Source organism: Pinus tabuliformis, chromosome 1_1, assembly GCF_031772625.1.
Source record: "Pinus tabuliformis cultivar Carrire ecotype Pingquan chromosome 1_1, CPIR1, whole genome shotgun sequence".
In the NCBI taxonomy this organism is placed as follows: Eukaryota; Viridiplantae; Streptophyta; class Pinopsida; order Pinales; family Pinaceae; genus Pinus; species Pinus tabuliformis.
The window spans coordinates 331,261-343,799 of record NC_142297.1 but is presented as its reverse complement, the minus strand read 5'-3'; the positions used below and the strand labels follow the sequence as shown (position 1 = coordinate 343,799).

General features: G+C 38.3%; 2 protein-coding genes across 3 annotated transcripts; both read left to right on the top strand.

Annotated features, from left to right (window-relative positions):
• The first annotated feature begins 3,856 nt into the window (after window positions 1–3,856).
• Window positions 3,857–6,566, top strand: LOC149211313 (disease resistance protein Roq1-like). Its single transcript, XM_089391458.1, has 3 exons — window positions 3,857–4,651; window positions 4,750–5,854; window positions 5,947–6,566. The coding sequence occupies exons 1-3, from the start codon at window positions 4,161–4,163 to the stop codon at window positions 6,289–6,291; spliced, it is 1,941 nt and encodes a 646-aa protein (XP_089247584.1). The 5' UTR covers window positions 3,857–4,160; the 3' UTR covers window positions 6,292–6,566.
• A 194-nt stretch (window positions 6,567–6,760) lies between these two features.
• On the top strand, window positions 6,761–10,908 carry LOC149211312 (uncharacterized). 2 transcript variants are annotated; one of them, XM_089391457.1, is made up of 2 exons: window positions 6,761–7,000; window positions 7,122–10,904. In XM_089391457.1, the coding sequence occupies exon 2, from the start codon at window positions 7,317–7,319 to the stop codon at window positions 10,371–10,373; it is 3,057 nt and encodes a 1,018-aa protein (XP_089247583.1). In that variant the 5' UTR covers window positions 6,761–7,000; window positions 7,122–7,316; the 3' UTR covers window positions 10,374–10,904. The 2 variants fall into 2 exon arrangements, with proteins under 2 accessions (XP_089247583.1, XP_089247581.1); XM_089391455.1 differs by lacking the exon at window positions 6,761–7,000 and having other exon boundaries at window positions 7,011–9,385; window positions 9,524–10,908.
• Window positions 10,909–12,539: the final 1,631 nt, after the last annotated feature.

The window sequence follows — 12,539 nt, the reverse complement described above, 5'->3', positions numbered from 1 at the left end:
GACCTACATAGCAATCTGTTATTCCCCCCCCATCAATTCTAACTTCTATAAGAAAAAGAATCTAGATAAAAATAGTCCTTACAATGGTTTAGAGAATGATATTTCTAGCCTAAGGAATGAAGGCAATATCCTTTTAATGGGTGACTTTAATGCTCGAACTTCAAGCAACCAAGCTATTCTTCTAAGCAATCATTCCAACCCTAATCCTCTTTGGTTAGACAAAGACCTTCCTCTGGCTAGCCAGTACAAAAGGAGCTCTGAAGACCTCGGGGAGAATTTTTTTAGGTCGGAGCTAGTCAAGCTTTGTAGTGCTCAGGATCTCATAATTTGAAATGGTCTAAAGAAGTGGCCCAATTCTAGCCAGATGACATGCATCCATGGGCTTGGTAGCAATGTGGTAGACTATGTTATCTCCGATCTCCCTCTATACAACGAAATAACAAATTTTGACATCTTAAACGACCACGAGCCTGACTCTAATCATATGCCTTTACTTATAACTCTCAATTTTGTCATGCATAGAGATCCCATAGAAGATAATCCTTATGGCCAAAAGAAGTTAATCTTTGATAGAAATAAAAAAGATCTCTTTCTAAATGAATTAAAAACTAATTTGCTTCCTTTATCTAGTATAGACAACATAGAATATCTATATCATAATTTTACTACAACCCTCTCATATTCTATTAACAAGTTCCCAATTGAAGTTTCAAGTAATAAAAGAAATAGAAAAACCAACCGATGGCATGACAAAGATTGTAAAAGTGTGAGGAGAGCAATTAAGGAAGTTGTTGATGAATCTCTTAAAATTGGCAAGATAAAAATATACAAAGCCCTAACTAAAAGGAAAAAAAAGGCAGTATATTCGTAAAAGACAAGAGAATCTCTTACACCTCTCTAAGGTAGCTCCTAAGAAATTCTGGAGGCAGAATCTAACTAGGAAAACTAAAGATAATAATAAAATTGCTTTACACGACTGGAATTCCTATCTTAAAAAGCTTTATGAATCTCCAAATGTCATGGATAACTTTGAAACCCCGCTCACAATGAAATAAGTTTTCTCATTAGAAGACATTGATTTTGGGGTTAATCTCTTGGCTAATGGAAAAGCTAAGGACATTCACAAGCTTTTCAATCAAGCGGTCAAGCAAGGGTTCCCTAAACCATGGACTCAAAGCCTCATTATCCCTATTTTTAAAAGTGGGGATACAAATAAGCCTTCTAATTATCGGACAATTATGATCAACCCTCTCCTAGCCAAGTTATATGGTATTATTTTGGAAAGGAAGTTGAGCATATGGCTTGAAAGTGAAGGTAAGCGAGCTAAAGGCCAAGCGGGTTTTAGAAAGCAGCACTCAACAACAGACCACCTCGTTACGCTTAGGATCATTGTGGAGGAATGTCGCAATGATAAATCCAATCTCTTTTGTTGCTTTGTGGACTTTAGAAAGGCTTTTGATACGGTTCCTAGAAGCAACCTTTGGAATAGATTAGAAGAGCTAAAGTTTCCTTTTGAGTTGAGAGTTGCCGCTATAAGGTTATACGAGAATGTAATTGCCAAGTTAAAGAGAAATGAGGGGTGGTCAAAAGATATTAAGTGTAATATCGGAGTTAAACAAGGTTGCCCCCTCTCCCCTACCCTATTTGGAATTTACATCGACAAGCTAGAAGGTTGTTTAGAGGAAGCAAGATGTGCTGGCATGATCTTAGCTGGGATAGTCATCATCCTTCTTCTCTACGCTGACGATATTGTTCTTCTCGCAAGGTGCCCATCTGATCTTGATAAGCAACTTATACTTCTTAATGATTTCTGCTCTACCATGGGTATGATTGTTAACACTGACAAAACAAAAGTTATGATTATCAAATCCAAGAAGGATACTTGCGCTAATTTTATGTATGGCAATAGTAACTTGGAGGAAGTGTCTTCCTACAAGTACCTAGGAATTGATATTCATCACAAGCTCAACTGGAACTATAGCATTGAGAAAAGGATTAATGGGGGGTGGAAAGCTTATTTTGGTCTCGAAAATAATTGTAAAATGACAAACCTCGTAATGTGGGATAGAAAGAAGTTCCTCTTTGAAACTTTAGTCACTCTGGTTATCTTATATGGATGTGAGGTTTGGGGTTGTAGCATCTCTAGAGAATCCTGGAGAAAGATTGAGCAAATCTAGAAGCATTTTATAACGTATAACCTCAAAGTTAAAAGCAACACACCCTATCATATTCTCCTTATAGAAGTGGGACTTTCCCCTATCGAGAGCTTAGCTATGACTAGGCTTTTTTTGTATAAGCACAAACTCAGTAACATAGGAGACCATAGACTTCCTAAGCTAGTTTTAAATTCCAGCCAAAACCACCTAAGGCTCAAACGAGGTTGGTATAAAGACACTAGGGCCTGGTTAAACCATTGGGAGATCGACGAGAATGTTGCATTGCAAAACATTAATAACATTAAAAATATTGTTACTTCTAAGTTCAAAGAAAAAATGTGGTGTGAGAAAGATTTAGCAGCTAAAAGAAAATTAAGATATTATAAGGAGGTCATCAACCCCAACCCAGAAGATCAAAAGTATCTCTCTGTTTTAACTAGCTCAAAGAAGAAAGTTAATATAGCCAAGATTAGAACAAACTCTCATGAGCTCCGTAGTGAAACAAGTCGTTGGGCAGTTCCTGAAACACCATGGATTGGAAGGTTCTGCCATCTCTGTGAGAATACGAACATCGAGGATGAAAATCACTTCCTCTTAGAGTGCCCTGTGTACAACCACATTAGATCTCAGTTTCAAAATCTTTGTTGCAATACTGACCTTCGTAGCCTTTTACGTTGTCAAATTTACAGTGAGCTCGGGAGGCTTCTCTCCAACCTTTTTGAGCATAGGAATAAAATCTTAAATCAAACTAAATAATTCGTTTCTTTAGTTCCGATAGACCAAAATTTGGTCTGAGTAGACGTTAACCACCATCACCACCATCACCACCATCATCATATAATAATTTTTATATAATTAAAAATTATATTTCTTTCTTTTGGTTAGAAATGATGAATTTTTACACAATGTTTAATGATTTGATTATCTAAATCAAAATATCATTTTTTTAATAAATTTAAATTTAAATTTAAATAAAATAAAATATATACACCGTTTCAAATTTTAATAATTAAATATAAAAATTCTTATTGTATTGAGTGGTCTTTTCCATAAAATAGATGTTGACTTACCTATTATAAATATCTTAACTTAATCGAATTACATAAAAATAAATTTAAAAGTAAATAAATAAATATAAATATAATTAAAAATTAAAAATTAAAGTGACTTAAATCCCTTTTAATTTCAAATTTACCATATGTAGAAAAAAACCAAAAGATTTGACTTTCTTAACCCCAGGTATATTCATAATTAAAGATAAATCTACTTTAATAAATAATATGTTGAAACATTTAATAATAAAAAATTGAAAAGGTATAGATTCAAATTCAAATAAAATATATACAACTTCTTAAATTGTAATAATCCAAATATTAAAAATTTCACATAATAAAATGGGATTTTTAAGTTGTTGTTATCATTTTATTTCAATTCTTGATTATTTAAAAATGTGTACTAATTATAAAATGAAATATGTAGTGAGCTGTAGAGGATCATTGAATTTTAAACCAGCATTTAAATAGTTTAATACGATAAATACACATTCACGCTTAGCGGGTGTTTTATTTATAAAGAAAGGACAATATACAACATCATCATTTAGCATGTTGCATGGGTATTTAAATAATTTAATATTCGAAAGGCATATTCTAAAATACTGTGCGCTATACAGATTTTTAATTAAGCCAATGATAAAGATTTTTAATTTTGGCATCTTGACGAAACATGGAACCATGCATTACCACTTGCGAGTTGGGCAGATGACCACCACCAATTTTTCATTCATTGTCTGCACTTTGTTACTAGGTGGGCCCATAGGATTTTTGGATTTTCATGTGACCGCATCTCCTTCTCGAGGAATTTTTTGAAATTGTAAGATACATTTTCTGCACTTTCGTTATTAGGTCGGCCCAGAGGAGGTTTTCATATCGACCGCATCTTCTTCCCAATCTCTGCTTGCCCACAGCGTCTCATCTCTTTCATTTCTGTCTCCATTCGACTCCAATGGCTGCATCTCCCAGCAGCAAGGACACTTACGACGTGTTCATCAATCACCGCGGCAAAGATGCAAAGAAAACCTTGGCCAGCCATCTTTACCATAACCTATTTTCTGCGCAGAGACTGAGTGTCTTTTTAGACAAGCCGGAACTGCGAGTTGGAGACGAATTTCCATCTCAAATAAAAGAGGCTATTAGAACCGCCTCCGTACATGTCGCCATATTTTCCCCTGGATATGCAGAATCGGAGTGGTGTCTCGATGAGCTCCTCTACATGTTGGAGTCCAGGGCTCAGTGCAGATCTGAAATTATTCCGGTCTTTTACGGTGTCGACCCTGCTGACCTTCGGTGGACGCAGGATGGACGTAGCTTGTATTGTGAGGGCCTGAGCAAACTGAAAAAGCGACGACTCGATTCAACCACTATTCAAAAGTGGAGAGAGGCCCTTTCTTCTGTTGCAGATATAAGTGGGCTACATCTCCAGGAGACGTGTAACGGGTGAGAACCCTACCGATATCATTTGTTTTATGTACAGCTACATGGTATTTGAGTATGTATTTCTAACCCCGTTTCTCTATATTGTTGTGAACAACCAGTGACGAGGGTGAGCTCGTGGAAAAGATTGTTCACCGAGTGTTGGAAAAGGTTAAAAGACCTGGTATGAGCCACTTGACCAAATATACTATTGGTTTGAATGAAAAGGTAGAGAATTTTAAAAGAAAAGTACTGAAAAACCAGCAGAGCGAGAAAGGCCATGTCGTGGGGATCGTGGGCATGGGTGGCGTCGGAAAAACAACGCTGGCAATAGAACTCTTCAATAGGGAGAGTTCAAATTATGAAAAATCCTGTTTTTTACATGATGTCAGAGCAAGCAAAAGTTCTTTACATGTTTTGCAGAGACAGCTTCTCGAGGACTTGGGCATGGGTAAATCTGGTCCGCATGTAAATAACCCTTATCAAGGTAAAAATGAGCTTAGCAAGCATCTCTCATCCTCTTTCTCCAAGTTGATCGTATTAGATAATGTAGATCATAGAGATCAGGTGGGTGCCCTTTTGCCTGATCTGGAATCTGTTCTTTCCTCCAGTAGCTTCGTCCTGATCACAAGTAGAGACATAGATGTTCTCACAAGCTCAGGAGTAGAAAAGTCGTCGATTTATTATCTTGATGGCCTCAATCCACACTACTCCCTTGAACTCTTCTGCAATCATGCTTTCAGTAAACCCTATCCACCCCTAAAATTTAAAGATCGGGTCGACAAGTTCGTAACATTCTGTGGTGGTTTGCCTTTATCTTTGGAAGTGTTCGGGGCACTTCTGTACGGGGAAACTGACATATCTTGCTGGGATGCTCACTTGGATAGGCTTCAAACGGAACTTGACAGATCCATAGAAGAAAGATTGCTAATTAGCTATCAGGCCCTGAATAGATGCGATCAAAATATATTCATAGATATAGCCTGTGTTTTCACAGGAGAAAACAGGGACATGGCCTTTAAAATATGGGACGGTTCAGGTTGGAATGGCTCGCTGGGTTTTCGAAATCTACAGAACAGGTGTCTTGTCCAGGTGGACAGTGAAAATAGGATAAAAATGCATGACCATCTAAGAGCTCTCGGAAGATCTATTGCCAAGACGTCTGGATCGCCGTGTTTTCTTTGGCCTGCAACAGAGAACATTGAGGAATCGTTGCAGGAAACATCTGTAAGTAGTCCATTATTCAGTTTTCTATAGAGTATTGAATAGAAATCTGTGTAGGGTTTTAAAATTCTTCATCGCTTTTCAATAATGAATAGGTAAGGACTGAAGTGCGGGGAATTAGGATGCGTCCGAGTGAATATGAAGATAATGCTGACTTGACTTTACCTAGTGAATATAAAGATAGTGATGACGAGAACGAATCTTCTTCATACTACAAAATGAAGAAGTTGCAGCGGCTTGATATTGAAGATTGTCTCTTGGAACGCATTATGAGAAAGGTGCGGGCTCCAAATCTCATATGGCTCCGCTGGGAGAAATGTCCCTGTTCTTCCCTACCTTCCTGGACCCTAACAAGGAATTTAAGGGTTTTAGATGCTATGTTACTAGAAACGACAACGGTACGAGAAACAGTGTTTGGAGGTTTCGCACTCAAGAAATGAGGAGAGAGAAAATGAAAAATACAGAGTTAGTTTCAATTTTCAATGTAGTTTCAACTAAATTTCCAATCCAAATTTTATTAAAAACTAAATAATTTGAATACCAAACTGATGCTTAACAAATTGATTATTAAATATATACATTCTTATGCCTCCTAGTCAATTAAGTGTATACATTCTTATGCATTTTGCGCCTTCGGCTAATTATTGTTTCCTTAAAAAAAAATCCAAATAATTATATATATATATATAAATAACCGTAAACAATAAATAGAATTTGCAATTAAATGTGAATGCAATTAAATGTGAACTTCTTGAGCCACATATAGAATAGTGTTTAAACTACAAATTTTAACTATATACATGTTAAAGGAAACAAATCAACTAAAAAAAGGGACAACAGTATATAAATGATCAACTTTGTGTATACTTAAGATAGACCTCTAGGTTATTGAATAAATACATGCATGAAATCTAAAATAAAGAGTGAAAATATAGGGTTGAGAACGTGCAAAAGAGCAAACTACGAATTGTAAAAAATTTCCCATAAAATATATGCACCGGTTAACTAAAACAACCGTAGGAAACGGCGTTTCCGTCTGGTCTCGTTTTTTACACGTTTTTTGCGGGGGACGGTAGCAACCGTCTCGTTTCTGGTAACATAGATGTACAGGGGAATGAATTGGAAACATTGTGGCAAAGCGAAAAACAGGTATTATTGAATCAAAATTTTGTTTCTTGTCCCGCGAGATGTCAGATTATTTCCAAGGGTTTTGTAGATGACAATCATCGGAACCTCTTTCTTACTGTTGAATCGCACGAACATTTTGCAGGCACCTTCGCAGTTGCGGGAGTTAAGGATTAGGGATGCTCCCCTCTCAAAGTTTCCGCAGTCCATAGGGAAGCTGACTCACCTGGAACGGATTTACGTCAATTTGGAAAGGGCAAAATCTAAATTTGAAACTTTGCCGGAAGAGTTTTGTAATTTGAGGTCGTTGATTTCGTTAGAGTTACTAAACTGTTCTGAAATGAAGTCACTGCCAGAGCACTTTGGGAATTTAACAAACCTCCGACATATTGATCTGAAGAACTGCTGCAGATTGGAGAGGCTTCCTAACTCGTTTGGGAATTTAACAAACCTCCGACATATTGATCTGAAGAACTGCTGCAGATTGGAGAGGCTTCCAAACTCGTTTGGGAATTTAACTAGTCTTAAACATCTTAACTTGTCTTCTTGCTCTAATTTGACCATCTCCAGTCAAACGCTGGGAAATATCAGAACGCTTGAATACATAAATGTCTCGTACTGCAACCACATTGAAGAACTGCCTCCCCAGATAACACTTCAGCGGTCCCTTCAAAAATTATATTGTGCGAATGGAAACTTGAAAGAATTGCCAAGTACAATTGGAGACCTAACTAGGTTGGAAGTTCTGCATTTAGGATCCAGATCGCTGACAGCGTTGCCGGATTGGCTGGGTGACCTAAGGAACTTGAACAGATTGACCCTTGTTTGCCGCAATTTGAATTGTTTGCCAGATTCCTTTGGACTCTTAAGTCAGTTGATTGAGTTAAGACTTGAATGTCCGATAAGGGAACTGCCATTTAAAGCACGAAGGCGTGGTGACTCTTCAATTGGCAACTGCATGTTTCCGCAGCTGCAAAGCATATTCCTTTCTGAAGCAAAGGTATCAGAATTATCATTTGACCAAGGTGTATGCCCCAACCTTCAATCTCTCATGGTCTATGGATGTAGTATGAGGAAACTTGGAACACTACCAAATACACTCATAAAACTGGAATTATATTCCTGTCAGTTTTTGCGGTCTGTAGATGGTCTTTGCGGCCTTGCAAAATTTGAAATCCTATACATTAGGGATTGTAAGAGACTAGAAAGCATTCTGGGGTTGTGGAAGCTTCAAAAGCTTCGGGTAGTATCATTATTGGGTAGACAGTATTATCGTATCTGGAAGCAACTAGATGTTAAAGATTTGAGATTGTTGGAGAGGCTGATAGTACCTAGATTTGCTGTGGAGAGCATAGAGGGGTTGGAACAACTGACAAAGCTTCGAGAACTAGATGTTACCGAATGCTCTGACTTGGGACAGCTGCCTCGTGTTGAACATTTGAGGTCGCTGGAGAAGCTGAAGGCATCTGGCTGTAGGAAGTTGAATATCATACAGGTATCCGATCAGCTGACAAAGCTTCGAGAACTGGATGTTTCCGAATGCTCCGAGTTAACAGAGGTTCCAGGAGTTGAACATTTGAGGTCGCTGGAGAAGCTGAAGGCATCTGGCTGTAGGAATTTGAAGATAATACAGGTATCCGATCAGCTGACAAAGCTTCGAGAACTGGATGTTTCCGAATGCTCCGACTTAACAGAGGTTCCAGGAGTTGAACATTTGAGGTCGCTGGAGAAGCTGAAGGCATCTGGCTGTAGGAAGTTGAATATCATACAGGTATCCGATCAGCTGACAAAGCTTCGAGAACTGGATGTTTCCGAATGCTCCAACTTAACAGAGGTTCCAGGAGTTGAACATTTGAGGTCGCTGGAGGAGCTGAAGGCATCTGGCTGTAGGAAGTTGAATATCATACAGGTATCCGATCAGCTGACAAAGCTTCGAGAACTGGATGTTTCCGAATGCTCCGACTTAACAGAGGTTCCAGGAGTTGAACATTTGAGGTCGCTGGAGGAGCTGAAGGCATCTGGCTGTAGGAAGTTGAATATCATACAGGTATCCGATCAGCTGACAAAGCTTCGAGAACTGGATGTTTCCGAATGCTCCGACTTAACAGAGGTTCCAGGAGTTGAACATTTGAGGTCGCTGGAGAAGCTGAAGGCATCTGGCTGTAGGAAGTTGAATATCATACAGGTATCCGATCAGCTGACAAAGCTTCGAGAACTGGATGTTTCCGAATGCTCCGACTTAACAGAGGTTCCAGGAGTTGGACATTTGAGGTCGCTGGAGAAGCTGAAGGCATCTGGCTGTAGGAAGTTGAATATCATACAGGTATCCGATCAGCTGACAAAGCTTCGAGAACTGGATGTTTCCGAATGCTCCGACTTAACTGAGGTTCCAGGAGTTGAACATTTGAGGTCGTTGGAGAAGTTGAAAGCATTTGGCTGTGGGAAGTTGAAGAGCATACACGTGTGCGAGCCGATGACAAAGCTTCGAGAACTGGATGTTTCCGGATGCTCTGAGTTAGAAGAGCTGCCAGGAGTTCAACATTTGAGAGTACTAGAGGAGTTGAAGGCCTCTGGTTGTGGGAATTTGAGGAGCATACAGTTGTCCGATCGGCTGACAAAGCTTCGAGTACTAAATATTTCCGGTTGCTTTTCCTTAGAACAGCTGCAGAGTGTTGAACATTTGAGGTCGCTGGAGAAGTTGGAGGCATCTGCCTGTCAGAAGTTGAAGAGCATAAAAGTGTCCGATCAGCTCACAAAGCTTGGAGAACTCGATGTCTCCAGATGCTCTTCCTTAGAAGAGCTGCAGGGTGTTGAATATTTAAGGTCGCTGAAGAAGTTTAAGGTATCTGGCTGTGAGAAGCTGAAGACCATACAAATGTCAGATCACTGGACAGGGGTTCAAGAACTAGACGTTTCTGGATGCGCTGACTTAGAAGCGCTACCAGGTGTTGAATATTTGAAGTGGCTGAAGAAGTTGAAGGCATCTGGCTGTAGGAAGTTGAAGAGCATACAGGGATTGCACAAGCTGATATGTCTTTATGAACTAGATGTTGCCGAATGCTTTGAGTTAAAAGAGCTGCAGGGTGTTGAACATTTATCATGGCTGGAGAAGTTGAATGTATCTGGCTGTGAGAAGTTGAAACGCAGAGAGGAGTTGGAACAGTTGATAAATCAACGTAACATACTGCAGCGGGAGCGGCACCAACTAGACCAACTAGAACGAGAGCGTCGAGCTTCCAGAACGTTAAATTGGGAGACAATTGAACAGCTCACAAAGATTCGAGAACTAGACGTGTCTGGACAGTTGATAAAGCTTCGAGAACTAGGTGGTCACTGGAGGGCCCGTCTTTCACAGCTTTCACAACTGGATTCTTTTGAAGAGCTGCCAAAGTGTTAAACATGCGTGTTGGTTAAAGTTGAAGGCTCCTGTTTGAAGGCATAAAACTAGCACTTCAGTTGGGTGCAAAGGTATGTAGATAGAATTAGAATGTGCAGAGGTAAAATTTTACCTGGATGTTTTTGGATGTTTTGTAGTCTTTTGTAATTGAACTTGTGGGAAACTTAGAGACAATATTCAGGTCATTTTCAATTTTGTGCTATCACATTAAATTAGTTGTACATTGCTTCTGTGTAAGAAGATCCGGCAAGTTGAAAATGTGGAAATACTTGTTTACCTGCATACGCTGGTAAAAGACAAGTTTAACTATAATTCTCATGGCATAAAATGGACACTGAAGGAGTGAGGAGCTCGACTCCACCTTAAGAATGGCAGCTAGAGGAAAATTTATTCTATTAATTTATCCCAGACCAGAATCAATGGACCCTAAAAGAAGCTTTAGTTTGTTAGACTAACCCAAGCATTTCCGGAAAGTTGGAGTAACGGTTGCATCTTTAGGAATCTGGTAATTAATCTTCTGGATTAATTGTAATTTTAGAAATATGGGATTGACCACTCACTCAAGATAATAATGTGATAATGTGTTTGGAAGCTTATTAATCGTTGCATATTTGACCTTTTTTTTTTTTTAATAACAAAACTCCAATGATACGGAAAAATATGGGATTGACCACTCACTCAAGATAATGAGATAATGTGTTTGGAAGCTTATTAATCTTTGCATATTTGACTTTTTTTTTTAATAACAAAACTCCAATGATAGGGAAATCAAAATAATGTTGATGTTGGTGAACTCACTACCCAAGGTGTAAATATATATATTTCAAATTATTTTAAAAAAGTTAAATTTAATAATATATATCAAAATTATAATTAAATAAATATAAATTAAATGCATAATAAACAATAAAAATATCATATTATGCAAATGATATGATAGATGTTGATAAGTATACATAGTATACATAATATACAAAAAGAGAAAACAAAACTATATTACATATATTCCTTATATCTACACAAACTACATTAACAATTATTATAACCTTTAGTAGTTGTTAAATTTAACTTTTTAAAAATAACTTGAACTAATAGCTCATTGGCCTTTATGATTTAGTTAATATGAGATTTTCTTTTCTAACATTCCTCCTTAATTTTGACCATTATTGTATGCTAGTAAGTCTCAGCTAGGCTTACAATATTGCTGCATGTTGGTGCATGTTGTCCTTGTCTCTATGTTGTATAAGTTTTTTCTTCTTGTCCTCCAAACTCTATGCTTTGTATATATTTTTTGGTTATTTAGCTCCAATGTTACTTTGGTCATCTCCTTCAATATGTCATGTTACCCACCACCTGTGGGTAACACCCATAGGAGAATTTGTTTTTCTAGATTGTCTTCAATTGTCAGCCAACAACCCCTTGCAACCACTAGATAGCTTGATGTGCCACCATCTTCGCCACATGAGCTCACTATTATGTACCTTTTCCCATCTTTTATGGTCGTATGTTTGAAGGTGGGCCTTCCAACCCCGAAGGTATGACTTCCATTATGTAGCTGGGTATTTTTGTTTACTTATCATGGACACTTTTGGGTATGGAAAAGTTGGGGGATTTGACGAAAAAAATGCGCTTGGTTTGTACTTTTGTCCTATTGTCCAACTTGGTAGTTAACCTTGTATCTTAGTTCCGTTGGATCTCTTTTATCGTCTATTAGCTTTAGGAGTGGCACAACATGGGAAATCCCGATTTTGGTTACGTGGTCTCGCTTCTTGACACCACATATATCTCTCCCCTCTGTTCATTATAACCCCTTTTCACATATTTCCCATCCAAGTCCACATTTGTCCATTGGGTTCATAAGGAGTTAGCCTCTCCCTCTTCTTGTCCACACATTGGGTCGGGCCTAGAAAAATGCCCCGTAGGTTGATGCAGCTAAAAAGGTGGTTAAAAGCACAATTTGGCCACTATCAATTGGAAATGTATTGTAAAATGCAAAAGATGGTTGGGACATACAAATTTAGCACGTGGGCAAAAGCCACGCAAACGCTAACATTAGCTTTACCCCTTATCATTATGGTCATCACCCTAGTTCTTAGGGCCCTTATATTCCCCCATGTATCATTAAGGAACCCATGATTGTCCCAACCCCTGGTGGTCGATGAAATG

What these genes read in the sequence shown, in the direction of transcription:
- LOC149211313 (XM_089391458.1), top strand. Translation starts at nt 4,161, where the DNA reads ATGGCTGCATCTCCCAGCAGCAAGGACACTTACGACGTGTTCATCAAT. An exon ending in CTCCAGGAGACGTGTAACGG is followed by an intron (nt 4,652 to 4,749) that starts GTGAGAACCCTA and finishes GTGAACAACCAG; the next exon opens with TGACGAGGGTGAGCTCGTGG. An exon ending in AATCGTTGCAGGAAACATCT is followed by an intron (nt 5,855 to 5,946) that starts GTAAGTAGTCCA and finishes AATAATGAATAG; the next exon opens with GTAAGGACTGAAGTGCGGGG.
- LOC149211312 (XM_089391455.1), top strand. Translation starts at nt 7,068, where the DNA reads ATGACAATCATCGGAACCTCTTTCTTACTGTTGAATCGCACGAACATT. An exon ending in CCAGGAGTTGAACATTTGAG is followed by an intron (nt 9,386 to 9,523) that starts GTCGTTGGAGAA and finishes TCAACATTTGAG; the next exon opens with AGTACTAGAGGAGTTGAAGG.